The sequence below is a fragment of the Chrysoperla carnea genome, chromosome 2 (genome assembly GCF_905475395.1).
Source record: "Chrysoperla carnea chromosome 2, inChrCarn1.1, whole genome shotgun sequence".
In the NCBI taxonomy this organism is placed as follows: domain Eukaryota; kingdom Metazoa; phylum Arthropoda; class Insecta; order Neuroptera; family Chrysopidae; genus Chrysoperla; species Chrysoperla carnea.
In genome coordinates, this window is record NC_058338.1 from 32,122,351 (window position 1) to 32,147,287 (window position 24,937).

The 24,937-nt window shown below is 26.9% G+C and overlaps 1 protein-coding gene across 3 annotated transcripts; it reads left to right on the plus strand.

Annotated features, from left to right (window-relative positions):
• Positions 1-307: 307 nt before the first annotated feature.
• Positions 308-24,394, plus strand: LOC123293251. Of its 3 annotated transcripts, XM_044874009.1 has the most exons (7): positions 311-446; positions 6,284-6,615; positions 9,281-9,406; positions 16,210-16,302; positions 22,375-22,491; positions 23,275-23,325; positions 24,257-24,394. In XM_044874009.1, exons 2-7 carry the CDS (start codon positions 6,385-6,387, stop codon positions 24,323-24,325), a joined length of 687 nt encoding a protein of 228 aa, XP_044729944.1. In that variant the 5' UTR covers positions 311-446; positions 6,284-6,384; the 3' UTR covers positions 24,326-24,394. The 3 variants fall into 3 exon arrangements, with proteins under 3 accessions (XP_044729945.1, XP_044729944.1, XP_044729946.1); XM_044874010.1 differs by lacking the exon at positions 16,210-16,302 and having other exon boundaries at positions 308-446; XM_044874011.1 differs by lacking the exon at positions 24,257-24,394 and having other exon boundaries at positions 23,258-23,325.
• Positions 24,395-24,937: the final 543 nt, after the last annotated feature.

The window sequence follows — 24,937 nt, forward strand, 5'->3', positions numbered from 1 at the left end:
GTACATTTAAATATTTTTTTATTTAATTTTTTTAACTTCTTAATTATTCTTATTTTTGATCATCATCTTGACGAGAATTATATTAAAATATAATATAAAAAAAAAAATAAACAAAAATCAAATAATATAATTCAAATAAAAACTTCAATCACGATAATGTGTGTATACCTTGATTAATAAGTGGTGATACCGTACCTATGTAACATTATTACCAATGTTGTTGTAACTCATATGTGTGTGGGGTATTATCCCCAATAAATTTTTAAATTTTATATTTGTATGCATATGTGTATATGTATTTTAAATGGTAAGGTTTATCATCCATCCATGACCAAACATATAATTCTTGGACAATCTTATTTTCTAAGACATTTATAGAGTAATTGTTGTTGTGTTGACCGGTAAATAAAAGAAAAGTGCGTTTTGTAATATATGAATAATTGTTTGTAAGTACATGACAAAATATTATTATTATATTCTATATTTATATTTTAATTAATTTAAATTTTATTTTTAATTTTATAATATTAAAAAATTAAAAAAAAAATATAATTTTGGTATATTTTAGAAAAGTTTTGGTTAACTAAAATTATTTTTATTATTGTCTATTTTTTTAAATAAATTTATTGAGTCCCCTAGTTATATCAACAACGTAGAAAAGTACTTTTTTAACACGTTTTTACTAACTTGGTATGTAACTATGTATCCATGCAACGAAATCTTTGAACGTGATTTTCACTTACTTCAAAACATCGAATTAAATTGAAACTTCACGCACTTATCACGGACCGATGACAATACAATAACTTAATAAGTCCTATTTTAATAATTGTAATAATAATTTCAGGATTGACGATTAACTAAAAAATCTTGGTTGGTGGGAGCGCAGATAGCATTTCATTAATAAATAATAGTTTAAAAACACGATTTGGAGCTAGCTAAAAAAATAGTTTGAAAAAACTAAATAAGAAAAACGTTTTTGTAACTAGTTGAACTAAAAAGTAGAAAATAATTACTATAAGTTAAAAAACATTGAATAATTATGAAAAAATAATTTTCTCGCAAAAAAAGCTTATCGTAAATCAATCTATTTTTTTGTGGTTCACAAAAGTAGCAGTAAAGTAGCAGTAGCATAATAAATATTTAAAAAAAATACAAATTCATCCGACTCGAAACGACTCGACCGAATGTCGAGTCTTTCTTTTAGGATGGTATTGCCGTTAATACGTTCCGATTGACACCTCAACGAAGTCGATATTATTTTTTGTTCCTGTGATATTGATCATGAAATAATTAAAAAAAACTCGACCGAAACGAAACGACATGACTGAATGTTATGAAATTTTTTTCGAATCATATTGTAGTTAATACGCTTCGATCGACACCACAACATAGTCGATATCATTTTTTGATCGCGCGATATCGACGACGAAAAGATATGTTGAAAATTTCGATTTCGTAAATCGAGACCATTACAATAACTTCCTATACTGGGAAATTAATATTTTCCACTTTTTAGTTCAGCTAGTTACAAAAGTGTGTTATTATTTTTTTTTTAACTATCATTTTTGCTTCACAATCAAGCTTTTAAGTATATAAAGTAGTATATTTAAATTGAGCTTTCACTTGAATATACTTTTCCCATCGCTTCCACCATTTTTTTTCTTCTCGTATTCTCGATTTTCTCTACGGTGTTTGTTGCAATTGGTACGATAGTAATGATATATTGAAAAGTGACTCCAAAATGGCTTACAACTAAACCTAATGATAATATGTGGGTTTATTACATACTTTGATTTCGAGTAACTTTTTAATTAATAGTTGTCGCTTCTCAAAACTGATCTCAGAGTGTTTTAATACTATTATTTTGTTGAATAAGTTTTGAGTTCGGTAATATTTTTATGAATTTTCATGGAATTTACTTATAAACAGACGAGTAATTGTTCTTGACTAATATTTTTATGAATTTTCATGGAATTTACTTATAAATAGACGAGTAATTGTTCTTGACCGGTAAAGAAAATATGTTTTGTAATAAAAAGTAATTGTATATGTATACGAGACAATGTAATATTATTGTTATTTATTCAAATAAAAAATTTATAAAGAAATTTACATTGATTGTTTTTCCATATTAGCGATGAATTATTTAAAAGAAAAACGCAAATATTTTTTAATTTATGTATTTAAACTGTAGACACGAAAAATTTGAGAAACATAAATGTAATTGAAAATGCATGAAAAAGTATGTGACAAATTCGTTATTATTTCCGATATTCTTCTTGTTGATTTAGATAAATTAAATTAAAAATATTTCAAAATATTAGCTTCTAATTAGTTTGTAATTATTAATACGAATTTTTAATTTTCGGACAAAAATCTACAATAAAAAATTGTTTATTAACCTAGTTGTAAAATCCAACGTCTGTTTATCTATTTTTTTTTTTGTAACTTTCTTGAATTATTTCATATTTCAAAAGCGTAATCTCAAATATTTTCATACACTTTGTTGAGACGTATCTACATACTTCAAAAGGATCTTTATTTATTAATAAAATTTTTGTGAATTATATGTAACTGGTGATAATGGTTATAAACCAAAAACCAATAGTGTTTAAATATGGACATTTTTCTGTTGGCAAGGAAATTTATTATCCCAGTATGCGGAAGTTCTTGTAATCGGTACAAAAATCCAAATTGAACTTTTCAGCATATCTGTAGATTTTATGACCATAAGGTCAAGACAATGTATTTATTAATACCACTTTTGTATTTGATTTTTCGGGGATATTTTTATATTCACGATGTAAGGTACTAGAGATCTCGAATGTCAATAATTTTGTAGTAACATCATGATGTGCTGGAAAGATTAACCAAAAGTGGCACATAGAATTTGGAGAGTTGCGGGCTGATTTATTATTTATCCGGAAAAACTAATATTTACAGAAATATTTACGATAATTGATTTTGCGAATTTGTAAAATATTAAAAACCATTATTATCCCAAGTGCCGGGTGTTGGTCTTAGTACCTCTTTAATAGAAAGCGCGTATTTAACCTCGATGCTACAAATCTGTGCCCTGACAAAATGATTAATATTTCAGTGTGTTAGGTAGTAGAATGGACTAAAGTAACGTATATGCCATGAAAAATTATAAATTATTCTATTTTATTGCAAAATTTGCTATTAAAAGTATTTCATCAAAGTATTTTTCAAGAATATATTTCTGTATACGCAAGATCCAAATATTGCCCGAAAAATTTTTTGAGTCTAGTTGAAAGCAGTAAATTTTAGTACCTACTGTAATGTTTAATTATTTATTTAAAATTTAAATGGACTTACTTTGTAGTAATATGCTTGAAATTTATTGTAATTCAATAGTTTAATATTTATAAAATGTAATTGACTAATTTATTTGATTATTTTAAAGGAAATTATATTACCGGAATCAATACTAATTATAAATTTTATAAACTGGATTAAATACTTGCAAAATCAATAATATTAACATATAACTTATATTGCAAATAACCTATACCTACTTATTATATAATATAAATATTAATATCATAAGTATTTGAGCGTTTAACGCCTTCATTTTTTTATAATACGGTATCTGGACCCCTTATCTAAATTAATCTTATTAAAACTATGTGAATATGTTGCTAACAATTCATGGTAGGTACTATTTTCTAAAAAAACATTTTTGTCGCTTACACAATTTAAAAAAAAATACTAATTTTTAAATATAGTAATTTTTTTCGTAAAATGTGGGTCAAAACAACAAAAGTACTGTACATTTGTATCAAGTTTCCGTAGGTTTCAAGCAAATCCACGTCGAATGCCGAAAACAGGATCTTTCTAGCATGTCTAGAAGTGCTGTAGAATTTGTATCGATAAGTAAATTAGTCAATTTTGCTTATGGCTATATAGTATTTTTGTAGAATTCAATGGTGTAATTTTTTTTGCATTTTCCAAAAATTTTAATCAATTTGTAAACAATTATTAAAAAATTTAATTTCTTTTTTCGCATTTTTGGACGAGTTTTTCATTTAATTTGACCTACTTTTCAGAAAAAAAAAACAACAAAAAAGGACGATTTTTCGCCTTTTTACTCGAGGTAATGTTAAACATGACTTAAAAGTTCTAGATTCTAGTGTGATCTTGAACTTTCTTACTGAATACATTTCATTTTGAACCCAATAATACAATTTCCATGCCTTTTTCACACCCCAAAAACACCCTACAACTTTGCTGGGAAATAGTCTTATTTTACATTCCATATAACCTTCTTCAATATTTGCAATCGTTAAAATGACGTCGAGATAATCGTAAATATGTTAATACGTTGCTGCACTAAAAAGATTCTTTAAAAATATCGATCTTTTTATTTAAAAAAATTAACATAACTTTTGCAAAAAAAAAAATGTTTTAAATTTTTGTTTTTCTCTACTTGTTTTGGAATCTTCTTGTTTTGAAACAAACTGCAACTCATACAATTTTTGGCCCCAAAAAAACACGAATGGAATTTCCAATACTCGATTCATATATTAATTTTCCGATAATTTATCAATTTATAATACATACATATTTTCTGAGTGAAAATTCGATTCACAATATGCAGAATTAAAATAAGCAGCTCTTATAAACTCATTTGCATTTTCTTTTGTACCTTTATTTATAATTTTTGTATCTTGATCTTATTTCATTATAGTACGAACAATTTCAAAACGATGTAGGTATACCTGCCTATAATTTTTTTTCTTATAATATTATTAAATATTCAATTTAAAAAGTTATTAATAAATTTAAATTAATTACCAACTATCAGTTATAGTAGTATTTAAGTTTAAAGTAAATAAATAATTATTAATTATTCGCACATAATAAAGATATTTCCTTGTTCTCAAATTACAAAATATTATACAAATTTGTAAAAATAAATTATTTTAAAAAACCAAAAAACAATAATAATACGATAAGAACGTTACCAGTTATGCTTTCTACAAAGGAAAAATGATTTTATAACGAACTGTTTTTAATATTTGCTTATCACTCAGGCGAAGGGGGAGTCAAAGCAATATAAGTCATAAAGTTATAAAATTCAGCTGCTTTAATGTCAGTTTTTCACTAGCTATCACTAATGTGCTTAATTTCGGGACCAGAACTCCACATTCTTGAAACCTATTAGAACCAGGCTAATTTTGATCCCAAATTTGAAAAGTATGACCAAAATTTAGTGGAATTACATACTTGGTTTATACAAAATTGGATAAAATTCGGATGTGATAGAGCAAAATAAAATTTTTTGGATTCCGATGACGTCATAAAGTTCAAAAATTCGATTTTTTTGATAACACAGGCAAATTTGATCCGATTTTATTGGAATTTTTTTTGAAACCCACTAAATTAGGGACATTCTTTTCAGCTGTCATGTTAGTTTCTTGCTAGCTATCACTTATGTACTTAATTTCGGGACTAGGACTACACATTCTTGAAACCTATTAGAGCTAGGTTAATTTGTATCACAAATTTGAAAAGTATGACCCAAATTTAGTAGGATTACATACTTGGTTTATCAAAATTGAAAATATGGTACTTTTGGATACCTTTTAATGAACGTAATTTTGCTCGGAAACGTAGAGAGAAATCAATATCTTAATTTGATACTTTATCATTTCAATAAATTAAAAAACAGACTTACAGACTCTTTAAGGTAAAATGACACTATTATGACGATTCTTCCACATTTTGTCTTTACTCTTATGTTAAATACTATCAACATACGAATTTTCGTCAAATCGTTAGAGCCGATCCCGATATATATAAGGTGCAACCTAAATACTTGCCACCGGCAGTATGTACCCTCTTACGGCCCTGTTCACGCTTACTTTAAATATACTTCATTTTAACTCTTGTGTAAATTTTAACGTAACAGTTTTGATAAAATCGTGGATGTTGCGTAATAATATGGGAAACAAAAAGTTAGACACCCACGTTGAAACCTCGGAAATTTTTCTTCATTCTAGTCAAAAGCAAGCCACCTTCAACACAAGCCAGAAAATAGGACATCTCGACCTACCTATCTCATTTCTAGAAAAATAAGAAACATTAAACTTTTCTCACGCTTATCAAACACTGTATTTTATTTAGTTGTCAAATTTAAAATAAAAATGAATAATTAATAGACACAAATTATAGTGACCATTCAATTGTCATATTAAAAATTGATTAATAATAGCTATTATTAAAACTAGTAAAGTAATTATTTTTCATTTTACAGATTTGTGAATAATATTAAATACTTCACCCACCTCGAATAAATAGTTGATCGAAGAATACATGCAATTTCAAAGAAAATAATATCTTACATAATTTAGAACAATGATAAAAAGGAAAATGATGGATTGGCGATGGATATCACCAACAACAATTACCACAACATTGTCATCTACTTCAACAAGGAAGTATTCTTATCATAAAATAAATAATTATATAATTATTTTCATAATTTATACGATATTATTAACGAGTATTGGATGCTCACCAACACGAAAACCTGTACACAATTTTCAAATAGAAAATATTGAGCCACATAAACGAGATGAATTAAAGGTAAGTTGTATTAAAGGACTAAGAGACGGTATAAGGTCGATCTTCACCCATTTGATAAATAGATGAGACATATTTTGTATGAAATTTTATTGATTTTTAAACATATCATAGTTCTTCTATCGAAAAGTTTCCATGAACGGTTTTTTTCAGGCAAGCCTATACCATTAATTTCGTAATTAAAATATATTTTTCCTGATACTAATTATGATCAGCTAACAGATTGGTGAAGAAATTGGTATCAGAAGAAAGATAATTTTATAACGAAAACAATGGTGTAGGCTTGCCTTAAAATAACGTTCATTGAAAAAATTAATATTAAAAAAATAGCCATGAAAACTTTTCGATAGAAAAGTTTAAAAATCAATCAAATTTCATAAAAAAATATGTCTCAACTGGTTATCAAATGGGTGAAGATCGACCTTATACCGTCTCTTGTACTGGTAAAGTTTCCTAATAGAAATAATTTAGGGGCGCGTTTATTGTTGTGTTATTTGCAAAATATAAAAGTTTTTATTACGATATGAGTAATTTTTGGGTGCGTCATATTAATTTTTGAGTAATTATTGAGAAGTTACTTTTTAATATTACTTTGATGTCGAAAATAGATCGATAATGCCAAAATAAATTCAAAATAAATATAATATGATAAGTTCAAAATAAATTTTTTTATCCTTAACGATTTTCTTAAAATATACTCTTCAAACTTACGCCCTTTTTGCATCCAGCTCTTACAAAAAAAATATGTCAATGCCTACGTATGTCGCATAGCATAAACCCTGCTTCGTACCAAATATATTTCCCGTGGCTCATCCATTTTTTAGTAAATTTGCATCTACTTACCATAATTAAGATAAACAAAAATCAAATAGGATATATCTTTTACATTAAAAAAATGCAAAAAAATATAAGGAAAATTATTTTTAATGCAAAGAAAAAAGTTTCAAATAAACAGCTATGGTTCGAAAAATATTTATATGCCTATAAGTCACCATATTTGGTACAACTTTCAATTGAAAATTTGAAAAAACATTTTTTTTTTCGCTTGGCAAAGGAAAAAAACTTATTTTGTACTTTTTTAGTCCGAAAATCAATAACTTACTTTTACTTTTCAATTAATTCATTATTTTAATTTTACTTTTCAAAGGAATTTCTTTTTTTGTAATTACATTCTATTTAAACACATAATAATTTATTTTTTTATTGAAAATTAAAATTTTTGAAAATCATCCATGTCGAATTAATCGAACATTATTAATTACTTTTAATTTCTTAATGCTATTAATAAAATATTTTTTTTAAATACTCATTCGCATATCCATAACTTTATTTATTTTCAATTGAACAAAATATGAAAAATAAATTATATTATTATTTAATATTCTTTAATTAAATATAAAAACTAATTGATTAAAAAGAATCTATAGATACATACTTATATTGTAATATATTGCGATAATTTGATAAGCGTGTGGATTATGTATATCATCAAATTATGAAAGTGTAACATATTTAATTATGAATATTTATTCAAAAATATTTTAACTACCGTTATATATTTTGTATAAACAGTTTGAAAAAGTCATATTTGCTTCCTATTTAGATTCCATTTCAAAGTATCTACTTCCTACAAACCTTTGTTAAGCATATTTATGGTATTGCTCTTTTTAAATATTTGATTACCTTTTGACCTCATATTTATAGTTTTTGGGTGTTTGTTTCCCTTTTTTAACGAACTTCAAACAACAAAAGGAGAGGTTATCAATTCGACTGTATTTTGTGTTAACTGTATTTTGTGTATGTGTGTTAACTCAGAACTTTCGACTGGGTGAACCAATTTTGATGATTCTTTATCTATTTGAAACCTGGTGCTTCCCGTGTGGTCCCATTTTATTTCAGTCCAATTCTGACAACGGCATCCATGAGAAAACCATAAAAGTTTTAAATGTGCATTAAGTATGTACGACAAGAAGACGAATAACTCAATATCACGCCAACCGATTTCGATGATTCTTTTCTCAGTGACAAATTAGTTAGTGTACTTTAAATTCACTAAAAATTACAAAATAAAAAAAAACTTTGAAAAAAAGAGAACCGACTTCAAAAGAAAAACTTTTTCAAAACAAATTAATATGCACTAAAAAGTAAAAAAATAACGATAATATAATGCAGTTAAAATTATTGTTATTTTTGGAGTTATTATTCGATTGTTATTTTTATCCAAAAAACCAGTTGTCTTGCATCGTTTACATTCACATAAAATATGCGATAAAATATTATTTCACTTCCGTTTCTAAGAATGAATAAATTATATGGAAGTGTAAATATGCAAATGCAAATTTTTATTTATTAATATGATTGCATAAAAGTTTTACATTTTCCTTTAATATTCATTATACAAAATTTGTTATATTCTTTATGTTATATCTGTCTTTTATAACAGTTAACCAGAAGCCTCTCCGGAAGTTTTCATTTTCTTTCTTGGACAGGTAATCATCGAAGCAATAAATAAATTTTGCTCTCTGTTGTCTGCTTCTGGATGTCTGAGAAATATGTCTACCTAATTGCAATCACAAATACAGCAGTTTTAACACAAATTTTAAATCCTCGTCTTTTTCTTTAATTAATTATCAATACATATTTAAAGGACTTCTATGAATTTTTTCAGAAATTATTAATAACAGTCTATAGTAAGGAGGATCAACAATCAGACGACGAGAACGAAATTCTAGTTAGCGATTGGTCCGAACGGGAAAAACGAACTCTACCTTCGCCTGGTGAAAATGATATTGAGGTATGTGCTTAAAATTATTTTCAAACTTTTCGAGTTTTGAATCTTTTTTCTGTGTATTATTTCATTTCTACAGTGTGTCACTTTACTTTGAGTATAATCGCCCTCGTATTTTAGTGTGAAGAAATTTAAATAATTTTTTGTTGCAATATTACTTACTACTCCCGATGAGACGTGTCACAGTTGAGTTGAGATGAATGGAATAATTATGAAAGTATATTATCTGATACTTTTCCTCGAGCAGCAAATATTTACGAAAGTCATTTATTTAAATCTTTCTTTCTAAAACACAGGTGCGGCTACACTCGAAGTGAGACACCCTGTACATAGAGTACTATATCATCTAACTTTAAGTAAAACTTACACCAGTCGCATATTTCAAAAATCTTAATTAATTAACCATATAAATAAATTTTTGAGTGTTACTAAATAAACTCAGCAGTCTTAATACTAATTTTTATGTCGTAGAAATACGAACTATATTTAAACGGGCGTTGGTTTTAATGCACGTTTGTGAAAGTTTAATAAAGTCGAAATAAATATCGAATTTTCGACTCTAGTTATCATAATTTATTTGTAAAACCAATAGAGAAAATGTGCTTTAGTTTATGTACCAGTGTCAACCTAAAAATTCACTAATTGTAATTTTTCTTTGCCTTATTGCCAAAGTAAATTTCATAGGTAATTTTAAAAGAGATAAACGTAAAGAAATGGTACAGTTTTTGATTACGTTTTGATACATAATAGAATTACAAAATGTTAGAACTATATTAACAGATAAAATCAAAAAATCTAATCTGAAAAATATAAAACGTTGAAGAAACCTTCATTAAATTTAACATAATTATATTATTATTGTTACTAAAATTACAAGAGTATTGCATTGAATTGGAAAAAATGTGTTTTGAATATTTATAGTCATAAATTATTATATTTGTTAAAGTAATTAAATATTATATGAAATTGTACGTTTTAAACATACTAATGGTAATCATTAAATATATTTTTGGAAAAATGTTAGGACCGGTATCACCTATAATCGAAATTCCACGAATTATATTTGTGAAATATCTATAACACGATACTTTTCGAATGATACGAAATCACGTCGTATTAGATTAAACATTGCAAAATGCGGAAAATGGTATTCGCACCGTGCGTGAGTTTTATTGGAGGCGTTTCCATGGTAACGATACACTACTTTAATTATAGAATTGTATGGATGCATATATAATTGTATGGATTGCATTTATGACTAACATTTAAAATTTAATATTATTGCCCCACAAATTTAAATAAATAATTATGATAATTTACAATTGAAAAATAATATTTGTGCAATTTGATTTATTATTTTCACAATTTTTAATGCATTAAGTTTAATTAATTAGTATTTTTCAATAATTTTAATTTGACATTTTCTATAACATTAACATATAAAGAATTGCAAATTAGTCATAACAGCCTCCTTTATTGTCAAAATTTTTCACTGGAAGCGCTGGCATCGATTTTGTTGTATCCTTACCATGACTACGCAAACAACGAATTACAAGACAATTTGTATTCAGACATGTTTTATGGTGGTTGAAATAATGAAAACTAGCTTCAATATCGGAAAACCTCGATCTGTAATTCAATGATTGATTACATTCAATGAATAATATTTATTTTTAATACTTTGGAAGGCTGCCTAAATATGTTTATCCGACATAACATATTGATAAACAAGACGATCGGTGTTAACACATATTGAATGTGTTTCTATGTAGACCTACCTATTCAATGTTAATTGTTAAATAATTATCGTGTTTTGAATAAATAATTTACCATATAAAAAAATCTTTATCATTGTCAGCATAAACAATCAGAAAACAATATTTAAAACAAAAAGCAATTAAATTTAATATAATTAATAAATTTTATACATATACAGATATAATGAATAATTAATTATTCATATTATAATACGTTTCGATCATCAATCAAAAATCTTCAATATTCAATTCGAAGAAAATAAATCGATTTACCTACTGCTAAATCTTATTAATAAAAAAAATGGAAGATAGCCATATTTATATGAAACAAAAATTTTTATTACATACTTCCTTTATTTTTATGGTATTTGAAATATTTTTATTATCTCAAATTAATTCATATTTAATTTCTTAAAGGGTTCGTTTTAGGACAACTGAGTATTTTCAGCATTGTTTTGGAATATTTATTTGTATTTATTATAAGTAACTCGAAAAAGTTTTTAATTTTTATTATAAAAGCGATTTTATTATAAGATTTAATCAATATTATGAGAACGTAGTAAAATCTATTTTATTCATATTGTCATCTGCTCATCTGATGGTGGAAGTGCATGGAATTATGTAATAACCTGCATGAAAAATTTTTATTAAACTAGTGAAAACAACAATTGACTGAATTAATTGTTGAAATACCATCTATAGACAGTATTGATTACTCTGTCACATTACACATACATAATGTCACACATACATAACTGATATAGCCATAACATACATATTATAAAATTTGCGAATAATTTGCGCTATCATGGGTAAGCAGTGATGTTAACGAAAAAATGTTTCAAACAAAAGTTGTTTATTTTTTTATAATGAAAGATTTTTACATTTAAACTTTTGTTCTATCTCAAACGCTTACAATATGAGTTCTACGGACCCAAGACCCAATTGACCTATATTGCTCATTTACGAACTCGACCTCACTTTTTACGTCCTAAGCGCACAGCTTGATATCTCTTTTCATTTTTGAGTAATCGTGATGACAGACGGACAGACGACAGACAGACAGACAGACAGACAACCGGAAATTGACTAATTAAGTGATTCTATGAGCACCTTTACCAAAATTTTTTTCGTAGCATCAATATTTTTAAGTTTTACAAACTTGGGACTAAACTTAATATACTATGTATATTTCATATATACATGGTATAAAAATTGTAGCTTGTTGTAAAATAACTTTTATTTTTTTCAAACTATAATAGATATAAATTTATTAAAATCTGTCAAACTATATTATGACAACACTAAAATTTATAAAGAAATGATTTTAATGATGGTTAATATGTATAATGAATGTACCTACAAAAGTTATGAAATTGTTATACTTTATTCAGGCGGTAGCTTATACAATTCTATCACGTACCTACATTTACTGAAATTAATGAAATAATCTACGTAAAAAATAAAAAAATTAGGCATTAAATCCAAATTATTTATTCATCTTACAAACTCATAATAAAAAGGAATATTATGGTTATTTTTTTTAAATATATTTTTTCAAAAGTGAAATTAGTATTATTAATATTTTTTTTTAAGAATATAAGCATTCGTCAACATTGTGATACTTTTATTATTGTATTAAAATTTATTTGGCCAGCTGTTATATTTTGATACATGAGAAACTGTTTTACCTTGAATCACAATGTAAATTTTTGTAAATCTCTTGAAACGAAAGGTTTGAAAAGTTTTAAGAAAAAAAAACTTATTTTCAATTAATTATTTTATTTATACGTTTTTTAAACACTCTAAAAGCCAGTGATCGGTCTACTTTTGGTGTTTTTCGTCAAATACTTTGTTTTATCGACCATACATGAAATTTAACGTTTTTTTCCTAATCGGTTTTCCTAACACGGCGTAAAATTTCGACTGAGTTCAAAGTTATTGATTAGCAGTAACATCTACCAATAAAAATTACATTTATAATTTATTAATATCCATGGTACAAGACCATAATATATTATGGGCAGTGACCTTGGTTCACTCCCATCGATAGTTAACTTTTCTAAACAGCATTTTACAGGTACGTTTGAGAAGCAGTTTAGAAAAACAAGGTCAATACAAAAGTTGAAGAGCTAAAAGATATCATAGAAAAGTGAACTCTAACTTTTAACTGATAAGAGGAGTTCGACACATTTTTTTGGGAATTAAATAGATTTGACAGAAATTGAATTCGAAATTCTATCGATTCTTCTATGAAAATAAGTTCCTGCATTGGAATTATCATAAAAGAAAAAAGCGAAGAAAGTTTTAAATTACAAAAATGGTCTTAATAAAAGAAAGAATATATAGTTTGCTGAATATATATTTTGCAAAAGTAACTAGACTTTACAAAAATTATGCTGTCCTTCCGATAATTTTCTAATACCTCGTTAATTATTACATCTCAATTCACTCACTCTATAATATGGAACAGAATAATTCAATATATATTATTGTCAAGGTACAACACTCTACCATACATTATTATCAGAGCTACAACATTATTCTAAAAATATTTTTTAATGCTATACAATTTTATATTACAATAAAAAAATTGTTTTATTAGCCTTATATAACTTTGATTAACTTGTAAATTAAAGTTAAATACGATTTATGATATAACTAATTAGGTTGTTCTAATATTCTTCTTTTATATAAAGTGTATTATATATATTGGATTTGTGTTGAATTATTATTGATTGAATCAAAAATCTTTAAGTTAATATATTAGTTAATCATTAATTGAGCCTGTTTGGAGAATTAAAGGATACTAAAGATACTAAATCCATTACACCAAGTTCGTTAAATAAAGATAGTCAAATAGAGTTTTGTTTTTAGTCTTGGCCTTGGTCTGACACGTCGCCTCATTTTGAATCAAAACCCAGTGGAAAAATTTATTTTGCTTTCTTAAAAATGACCCTCATTTAAAGCATTTGGGTTTCTCTTATTAGTCCAGTGCATTTACGAAAATTGAAGAGGGGTGACTCAAAAGTTTTGGTCCATGTCTTGCGTTCTATTCATTAAAATTTGATTATTTTAGTGTCGTTGGACTTGTCTGCGTTTAATTTTCAAAACGAGTTATGTCCAATTCAATGAGGCCTAGATCGTAAATGAGTAACATAGGTCAATTGAGCCTTGGGTGCGTAGGACTCATCTCAGAACAAAAGTTTAAATGTAAAAAATGTTGCTTATAAAAAAATGCTTTTGTTTGAAAATGTTTTTCGTAAATATCACTGTTTTACCTGTGAGGGCGCAAATTAGGTTAGAAACACAAAACATTACAAAACGAAGATCACAAATAAAATGTTGACTTTCAACACTAATAAATTTTTTTCTATCAATCGTGACAACGCAAGATATGGACCAAAACGCAACAAATTTTTCCAAGAGATCGTCCATCGAATGAATTAATCAAAAAATCTAGTATCTACCTTTAAAAAATTTTTGAGTCAGATCGTAACTGCACTGGACTATATTTTATAAACTATAGTATCTGTATACCAAAATAATACTACAATTTTTTAAAGCGGTTTGAGGCTGTGTTTATTGTTTACAGTGGTTTATAATTAATTTGCGTATGATTGACATTTTAAATTAGTTATATAAAATTAAACATTAAAATAAGTAAAAGTAAATAATGCGTGGTTTCTTATCATTGTTGATGATATTTTGAATAGCAAACGCATAAAGTTAATGAAAACCATAATTGCTTAATTAAAATGGTGTTGAGCTAGATGACAATATTTCCAGAATAAAATATATTTGAATATGTAGAAATTTTCTTAATATTGCGAGTTTAAAAAAAAGAAGAATGAAAAAGCGAAAAAACATCAAAAACAGACCATCAAATATTTCCGAAGTTCAAAAAGCTTTATCAAACAATTATTATTGAATTTTCACCATTCGTAAAAGTATTTTGTGATCAATTCTTCTCACAATTGATGATAACATTAAAAGTGAAATTAACGGAAAAAATTTATTAAAATTAATTTAATTAAAAATAGCCATCCATGAACACTTTTTGATCTAAAAATTATGATAAGAGTGTTTAAAAATCAATAAATATCATAAAAAAATATGGCTCATTTGGTTTGGACAATTTTAATCATATACATTAAAAAAATATCATATACAGCATATTTAATCATATACATTGACTGGTTATTTTTTGATTTGTTTCAAACTTCCAATTGTAGTTCACGATTTATGATCGGTAACGTGCCCAAAATATTGTGATGCATGCCACCAGCGATTAGTTCGTCATCCCTGATATACACCTAACATTTGTCCAAATCAAATTATATCGCATAATTCAAGCGATCATTGCAAAATAGCTCCTTTTTGGATCTCTTAATTTTAAAACTTCGAACTTGACATTTTTACTGCTTTAACTAAGGATTCTACTAAGTAAAAGCAGTAAATATATTAAATTCTGCATGTTATTCAACATTTCATTATGTTGAATTGTTCTCCATGAGCTCATTTGATATGAAACAAGGCTCGAAAATTTGTCTACTTTGGATATTAGGGCATTACTATGTCAAGTACTATGAGAAATATTAACCAAATATTAGGAAAATATTAACAGTCACCGTAAATTAAACTATTTTTAAAGGAAACACCCATTTATTTACATTTAAATCAATGGAAAATGTCAACTTTTCTTGGAATAATCCTCGTGTTGCAATATACTCACCTTCCTCTAATGTACTAACTAAGTACAATCGTACGATTATAAACAAAACAGATATTGAAATTAGTTCCATCAAACAATTAATAAATGATTTATGATTACATGAATTCATTCATAATAAATATGAATACTATATAGTATATAATAATCCTATTAATATTTTATTTATTAATATAATGTTATTTTTTAATATATTCTTTTAGTAGTACCAATTGAACCAAAAGAAAGTAAAAAATAAAAATACATAATTATATCGAATGTACATACATAAATAGTGAAAACAATAAAATTATTAACTATTCAGTTAATTTCATTTTCAGGGTCATCATACTACGGAAAAAGGTATAAGTCATCATCCTGCCCATCCACAGCATCACGCAACTACTGAAAGTCATATTGAAGTATTATTAAAGGTAAAATATTTGTAATTAATTGTTTTTAAAAATTTTCTTCAAAGGTTATTATTGTAACCTTCTACTCATTTTCATTAGCGCAGGCAAACGCGGAGAGAAAACAATTTTAAAAAGGGAATTTTTTCTGTTTTTTTGTTAAAGCTTTTTTTTTTTGAAAATGTTTTAACCTCATTTCATTTGGCTAAAAGCGGAAATTTAAAAGTGTCCGATCTAATCGAGATTGATGATTGAGACACGATCTCAAATTCTGCAACTTTTAGTACGATTTGAGATGCCAATAAGATATTTCTCTTCGATAATTTCTTTATAAGATAAAGTCGTTTTTCCTTCGTGGTTCTTCTTTTAGAGTTTTTTAGTTTATCTCGTCCACTTAAATTTGACTGTCCAGTATTTTAAGTTACGATATGTATACGAAATTTAAACGAGGAAAAGGCTTCCGCTTCAAATAAAAATTGTTGGTTTCAAAGGCACATATCTTATACCGGCATCGAATTCGATTTTATTTTTCAGGTTCGACGAACGCTTTTAATTAGAAAGTTGTTATTTTTAAATACGCAAACATTTTTTGTTTGAGACATTTTTTTGTAAAGCGAATAATTTAGACATTAATTGATAGCAAAAATCTAGGTTTTTGTGCGTTTGTTCATTCAATTTGAACAAAAATAGTCTTTACAGAAAAACAAACCACTTTTATTGGATTTATTGGAAATTTTTTTTCGAAGTGTCTAGATTTCGTTTAAACAATTATACGAAATACCAATTTTGAAAATCAATTACAGCTTTCTTATTTAAAGTGTTGATCTATCGATTAGGTACCAGCTATGGAGAAAAGTGAGCTTGAAAACCTAGGTTAAGTTTAATGTATGCGTAAGATGTGCGCCTTAAGACCCAACATTTTTCCCTTCGAGTTTCAAGCATATGTCAACTTAATAAAAACTTTCTGTATATTTTGAACCTCTATAACTGAGATAAACCACTACTATAAGCCACAATAAGCGACAAACTTGGTTTAGTAAGAAACTTCCATAACCGAAAAACAGATTGCGTTTCTTACTTGGAATTGCGGCCCCTTACCTGCAAGACCTTACTGGAAATATGCCTGGAACTTTCGTTCATCCAGATTCGATTATACTCAATTTTTTTAGCTTACGAATCATCTTCAAATATTATAAAAAATAATAAAGTATCGTCAATAAATTGTTGAAAGAATTTAGTGGATACGAGGGCAAGATGGAAAAATAACGAAGATTATTTATTTATCTAACTATTTCATTTAAGAAATTTAATATTAACGTTAAATTTTTATTACAGTTATGATTATGTGCATGCGCTTGAAATGTCTACTTATTTAAATAAATAACATTTAAATTGTTATTATTTTAACTGTTTAATAATTATTGTTTTATTTGTTTAATTATTACTTTTCATATATCATGCGTTTTAATTTTTTTAAATAGCATGACATAATTACAAAAATAATATTTTGTGTCATTAATAACTAATTTTAATAGGTCGTTGCTTTGTGACATATTTTTAATTTAAAATTATCTTAAAATCAAATACTATTATCGTCATTTTAAATGCTTCAACTAAATAATTTCATGAATTGTATTTGGGATATTGTAATTGAAAAATTAAAATTACTAATTAGTTTTTAAAATAATTTATACCATTATTTTAAAAGTATCTACGATTAATAACTCTTGGTCTGATGTGATTATTGTTTTGAGTGAAGACACGTCGATTTAGGTATAGAAGGGGAAGTTAAAATTGGTACCTAGAGAATTTAAGGTTTCATCGCTTCACCTCCACCTACCATAACTTTAAAATTTCAAATGGACCCCCTACCTTGTGATACTTCATTTGAAAGGTCATAAAATTCTCAAATCAATGGAGGAATGAATTTCATTTTTTCTGTAGTCTATCTTAAGAGCCAATGGATCGATTTAAATTTTTATCATGTTTGAATAGAGAATTATGCCCTTTCAAAGATATCACAAGGCAGGTTGTGCCATGTGAAATTTCAAAGTTGGGGCATGGGAGGGTGAAGGTTCCACAATATTTCATGTTTTAAGAACGGTATGAACGGTAAATTCCTGGTTGATTATTTTCAAGAAAAAGAAATAATTCGTCAAAAATGTTTTGTTAAATGATTTGCAATTTTCATCATTTATGTTTTGTGTATTAAATGCATTAACCATTTTTAATTTACAGGATGAAAGTGAAATAGAGTCTGTAACTGTTACTAACACACAAAAAAGTAAAAAGGATTCGTCTGATAATGGGCGAAAACGACGTGAGGTAATTATTAAAAACTTACAAAAATTGACTGTTGTAAAAAATGTACATAAAGGTGATAATTTTCTGCCAAAAAATGATGCTTTTTATGAAAAAACCTTTACATGAAAAAACATACGTATGCATGTAGTTATACATATCTGTATATGTATTTGCCTATACACACATAGGCATGTATTATACAAATGAGTATATTTTCCAACTTTAATTTAGGTATAACATGAAATCCTGTCTTTTTCATGACTTCTAATTTGTGCGATAAAGTTATATCGAATGTTATATAAATTTTAATTTTAATTTTAAAGTAAAAATCTAATATATCGTTATTTTGCACAATGCCAATAATTAAACTATCAAAATAATAATAAGTATAATTTTGTAAAATACAATCTAATAACATTTCTTATACACACTACAAGTTGCCTACACAACAACAAAACTTCTCATTGCCTGATGTGTTGACTGTAAATAATACTGAAAGTATAAATGTGATGGTTGCTAGTGCAAATGGAACGAAATTTAGAAGATTTAATAGTAATATTAATAATGATACAATTACATTTAATCGACAAACTGAAGCCGAAGAAGACGAAGAAGAAGAAGAGGAAGAGGATGATGATGCAGGAGGTGGTGGTATTGGGGGTTTACTTAAAATGTTCTTAGCGCCATTAAGTGGGGTAAAATTTATTGAAATTTGTAAATATTACATTACGTGTGGTATGCGTTTTATTGATAATATTAATACGAAATTGATTAATTATTTGATTATATCAAACTTCGTGTACATATATTTTTATCCATTTTTTTCATGCCTTGGTTGACTCGAAAATAATTGACTCGGTTACTTTTCGGTTGTTTTTTTTAGCCAGCTGTATTACACTGAGTCTTTTATCTACAGTATTTTTCTATGTTAGGTCGGTTATTATTAGCGACCGCAGAGATCAACAGTATTTTGTTTTAGTGTTTTCTAAAATACTTTTACAATAATACCTTTTTGTGTAAAATTGGGCAGGAAATACAAAAATATTTGTTAGTTTGCTAAAAAATGGTTATTGAGTTATGTGCAAGTTTATTTATGTTAGCCATAATAGATTAAAATGGTCCAACATGTATTTCAATAGAAAAAATAGGGCAAAAGCTGAAGCTGAATTCAATATAAATAAATCGAAAATCTAATAAATAAATTCTTCATAACAACCCAAAAAATATATAAACTTTTATATTCCTAGAATGCAAAGCTAACACTTGCATTAGTTGATATTAGAAAAGCATCTACAGAGCGTATTAAGCAATTAACGACTTTAGAAAAAAAACCTATCGCACTATTCGATATACATGAACCATTGGAGTTTTTATTATCAATTTGAGCGCATGCTACACCATTTTAACAATAAATCATTACTAATTGTAAGCCTTGCATTCCTTGGCAATATTAAATTTAGGAAAACGGTGGAATCGACTTGGATGTAGTTGCAGCATTAATTGGAAGTTTAAGTGCGGTAATATTCAATCGATATATTCTATTGTAAATTATTTTTTGTTAATATAATATAATATTTTTCAATTAAAGGAAAATCCAGACGGAACTTACGATTTTAGTGGTATCACAGGAGTAGTTGGAAGTTTATTTGGGGTATTTTTGTAATATAATCTATGTAAATATCGTGTATATTTAATTAAATTAAATTTTTATTTGTAAATAGCCTGATGAAGATGGAAATGGGGGCTCCGATGTTGGTAGCTTTTTAGGTGGGATATTATCCGCAACAATTGCAGGTTTAGCTGGACCTAAAGGAGCGGTAATATAAAGTGTTCATATATGATGAAAATACTTGTTTTGCAGAAAAACAATATTATGTTTGTTATTTTAGAAAGGCGCTGGAACATTTTTAGGAAATTTATTGTCAGCAACATTGCCAGGATTAAGTGCGGTAATCATTTGTTATGATTGTAGATGTGTATTTCTTTAGATTTTTTATGCACATTTCACAACTGCTGTCAGGTTGCATATTGAACATTATAATTTGCACTTCTTTATAAAATGGTATAAAATGAAAGGCGAAATATAAATCTCAAAAAGATCAATTAAATAGCTAAGTCTGTAAGGCACAGAATATACATACATTCGATGCATAAAATGAAGCAATTTTTTCCTTTTAAGAGGAAAGGTTCCTTCTAGGACTATACAAACAACTAGAAAAAGGAGAAAATTAATAGAATATAAAAACATTCCTAAATTTAATTAAATTTTAAATTTCTAAGGTCAAACCATGCCATTAAGCTTTTGTTGTTTAAGTTTATAAATCAGTTGAATGATATGTACAGTTAAAAAATAGAAAACGTTTCCTCGGGACTCTCCCCAAGAATAGATAATATTATATTTTCATTTAAAAATATTAAAATTAAATTGAATTTTGTTTTGCTTATAAGTATAGGCAATCGTTGTTACATTCTTGCTGTTACATGCTAATTCACAAACTGTTGAAAAATTAAAATCTCTAATAATAAAATGGAATATTTATTAATATTTCTATAAATGTTTTAATATCGAATTAATACTGTTTATTATGCTGAAATTAGCATAAGGCTTTGTAAGTCCTGGAAGTAAGGCAAAGGCATGGAAAAACATCCCTTTATAATATATAATTTGGATTCAATCCACAATAAAGGCTTGGAGCATTATACAAATAATATCAGAAGTCCTTAGGATTCCAATTCCGCAAGATTCTACACAGCATCTTGAATTAAAATGAACATTACAAAGCAAATTTCCACAGATAAAACATTACACAAAATTATTTGGTATCTTCAGTACAAATGCTTTTCTTCTTTAGTTTACACTAAACCGTGAATTTGTTTAGTATAAAAGTATAGGCAAGTGTTAATACATTCTAGTAATTATATTATATATCAAACCAACACTACCTAGTCAAGTTCATAAAAACATGCTGATTGAAAATGGAAATTTAATGTGAAACTTTTATTTTTGCAATCATAATCCATGGACAGTTATCATTTTTCTTCAAATTTTACGTTATGAGCAGTAAATATAAACCAACATAAATAAAAGCCCACGTGTTCGTTCTTATGAATTAATCATAAACCGTAGAATTTTTAGTTTTTCAAAATACATATTTAGGTTTAACAGTTATTTATATTAAATATGTTTACGTTATACTGGTAAGGATGGTATACAAAAAGTATAATATTGAAATAATGTTTTGTTTCTAGCTCGTTTGATATGGAAATTTTACTTGAATTTCATGGATTTTATTAACGCTGTTTTATTAAAAATAATTCAAATGAATCTCATATTTTCTAAATTTGGAAATATTTTGTCCGTATTGGGAGGGAAAGCCATTGGTTAAAAGATGTCAGCAATTGAATTTTAAACCTTAAAAAATCGAACTATTGATTAATATACCTACAAAATATGTAGGTACAACAATTGCAATTAAAAATAGTGATGCAATTAACCTGACAATTTGCCTAAAAAAATATATTCAAAAATTTTTATGAATAGGAATTTACAAGACGACGCTGCCAGTTAAAAAATTGATTTTGCGTGAATGTTTTTTGCTTTGAAAAAAAATGCATGCCGAATTATATACTCTTTGTACAAAATTTGCATGAAACTCATTGCTTTTGGTGTTAATCGGAGTATGGGCAATTATATTTTTGTTTACTATGTTTTCAGCACATACCAGCACATAGAGAGCTAATAAATTGCTAACATTTACGTTTATTAATATCATATATTATCGTATGTTACAGCCAGCTGAAAAAGAAGGGGGTGGTACTCCAGCTGGATCAGATTCGTCAGGCTTTTTAGCAGGATTAATAACAAGTGTTCTTGGTGGTTCAAGTTCTACAAGCAGTGGTGGTGGTGGGGTGAGTATTATACTTCTTCTTAATTACAATTGCTTATCGATTTAATCTCATAAAAATTATATGTATAATATATTCATATCCAGTTCGCCTCTTAAGAAAACCCAAGAGTGTTTTGAAATATTGTGGGTTATCTTTATTTATACGGAGTTTTCCAATAAAAGATAAATTTTCCACTACCAATTCGTACATTTTTTTTTGCAAAATTGCGATGATTTCGCTGATTGTGTGGCACGTAGCGTCGTCTTATGTTGGAAATAAACGTCGTCAACATTAATAACTTTCAATTCCGGCATTAAAAATGAGTTGAAATTGTTTAGAGTGGATTTGAAATATATTAAACTGTTTTAAATGAGTGGAAATTCTTTAGATTGGGTCTAGAATATTTTGGGTTTTTAGTTAAAAATAATTTGAATTGGTCTAGTATTTTCTGGATTACTCTAGAAACTTGAAGATTGGTATGAAAAGCTCAAAAATTAAAAAAAAAATGTTTTAAATAAATTGAAAACGATCTGGAGAATGATCTATAACGCCTGGAGAAATCTGGAGAATATGATCTTTAACGCCTTGAAATATATTTAAATGTGTTGAAAATGTTTATAGGCTTAGTTTTACTAAACTTTCTGAATTTTTTCGAATTTTCTTAATAATTTTGAAAAACCTGTTTTTTTTTTGTTCTTTTTTACTTCGGTATATTTTTTGATAAAAATTCTAAAATTGCGAAAAAATTCAAACAAAAACATAAGTATTTCATAATTTCTTAAAATAGTATTAATTATATTGCAGGAAGAAGCAGGTGGTGGAGGAAGTGCTGGATTTTTCTCAAAATTAATTCAGGTATAGATTCTACAAAATAAAATTAGCCACGAATACTTACTTATCTGATTAATTAAGCGATTAATTGCAACTTGAAAATAACTTATATATTCGTAGACCACTAGTTTTCTATATAAGCAGTTTTATACAAAAGGATTGATCGCAAGTAGTTCAACATTTGTTTTATTTTTGAAAACCTAATTACGAATTTTCTATTAAATTCTTAATCACAAAACGGCTAGTACAGTGATGGGAAAAAGATCCGCAACCTTTAAGTTACTTTTAAATGGTTGAAGGTTTATAATGGTCTGAAATGTAAGAACTCAAGACGACTATAATATAGATAGTTTATCGATAATATTTCTAACACAGCGAGATTGATGGATTATGTTTCCATTAAACGGAACGTGGTGGAGTAATGGCTCATGAAAAAGTTTGCTGGGACTATTTAAAACGCCAGAGGAATTTTGGAGTTCATTGATAACGAGGAAATGTTATCAATCATCTAAAACTCCGCGAAAAAAACACGCGATCATGTTCATATATGTGTGAATGCATGTGTATCAAAAACTAGGGAAAATAATTATTCCATGTTTCGTCACGGTATTTATTGATTCTAAATCCCTTCTGGTGTGTGTAAGCTAAAATAAACTACTTCAAAATACGTTGTGTTCGTATTGAGAAAAACCATTCAAATAAACCATCACTAGAACTACAGCCGATCTATTTAAAAAAATGCAGTACACCGAGGGGACTACGTGAGCGATATTGTCACTAAGCGATCAGCACTTTATTTTGAACTGTTTAAAATTAATTTGCCGTGAAAACCCATCACTGTATATTAATTTTAAGAAAGTGAAGGAACTGCTTTTATAATAATACTAACAGGACTGACCTATTTTTTTGCAGTATAAATTATTTCTTTAAAATAATCTATTATTTCTTATTTCAGATTAAACTTGCAATACTTCGATCAGTATTTTCAATAGTTACTGGATTATTGAGTTCTTCTTCTAGATGAAATGTAGCTGTAGTATAGAATAAAATGACCAAAATAAAAACTTGATACCAAATTATAATAAAATTTAATAATTTAATATCGAAAATGAAAAATTTATGTTTAAAAAATATATTATTTTGTTAATGAAAACCAATTGTTACTAATACCTTTTATGTTATAAATAATTTGAATAAACTATTATAAATATAGTACTATTTATGAGTATTTTTTTTTTTTAGAAATTGTTTTACGGATCCAGAAACATAAATAAGAACATTCTCGATCAATCTATCTCTAAAAAACAAAAAAAAACAAATAAAATCGGTTCAACCGTTTAGGGGCTACGATGCTACAGACGAAACAATCAGATTTGATTTTGTGTCGGGTGTTTATTTAAATTTTTAATTTGATATAATTAAAAAAAAAAATTTGAATTTGTCGGTCGGAGATTTTTAGAAGTGCAATATAAGAAAATGCTATATTGATCTTAATAAGAACTTCTGATAATATGCAGTCGGCTCAGACATAAAGACAACCTTCATCGGTTTAGAAATGGTACCAAACTGAGTTATTAATGTCAAGTACGTATGCGTGACTGTCATTGTAACTGATACAATAACACCATATTGATAC

Excerpts from the sequence above, each read along its gene's own strand:
- LOC123293251 (XM_044874009.1), top strand. The coding sequence starts at position 6,385 with ATGATAAAAAGGAAAATGATGGATTGGCGATGGATATCACCAACAACA. Across the intron at positions 16,303-22,374 it reads ATATTGAAGTATTATTAAAG|CCAGCTGAAAAAGAAGGGGG; the intron begins GTAAAATATTTG and ends CGTATGTTACAG. Across the intron at positions 22,492-23,274 it reads CAAGCAGTGGTGGTGGTGGG|GAAGAAGCAGGTGGTGGAGG; the intron begins GTGAGTATTATA and ends ATTATATTGCAG.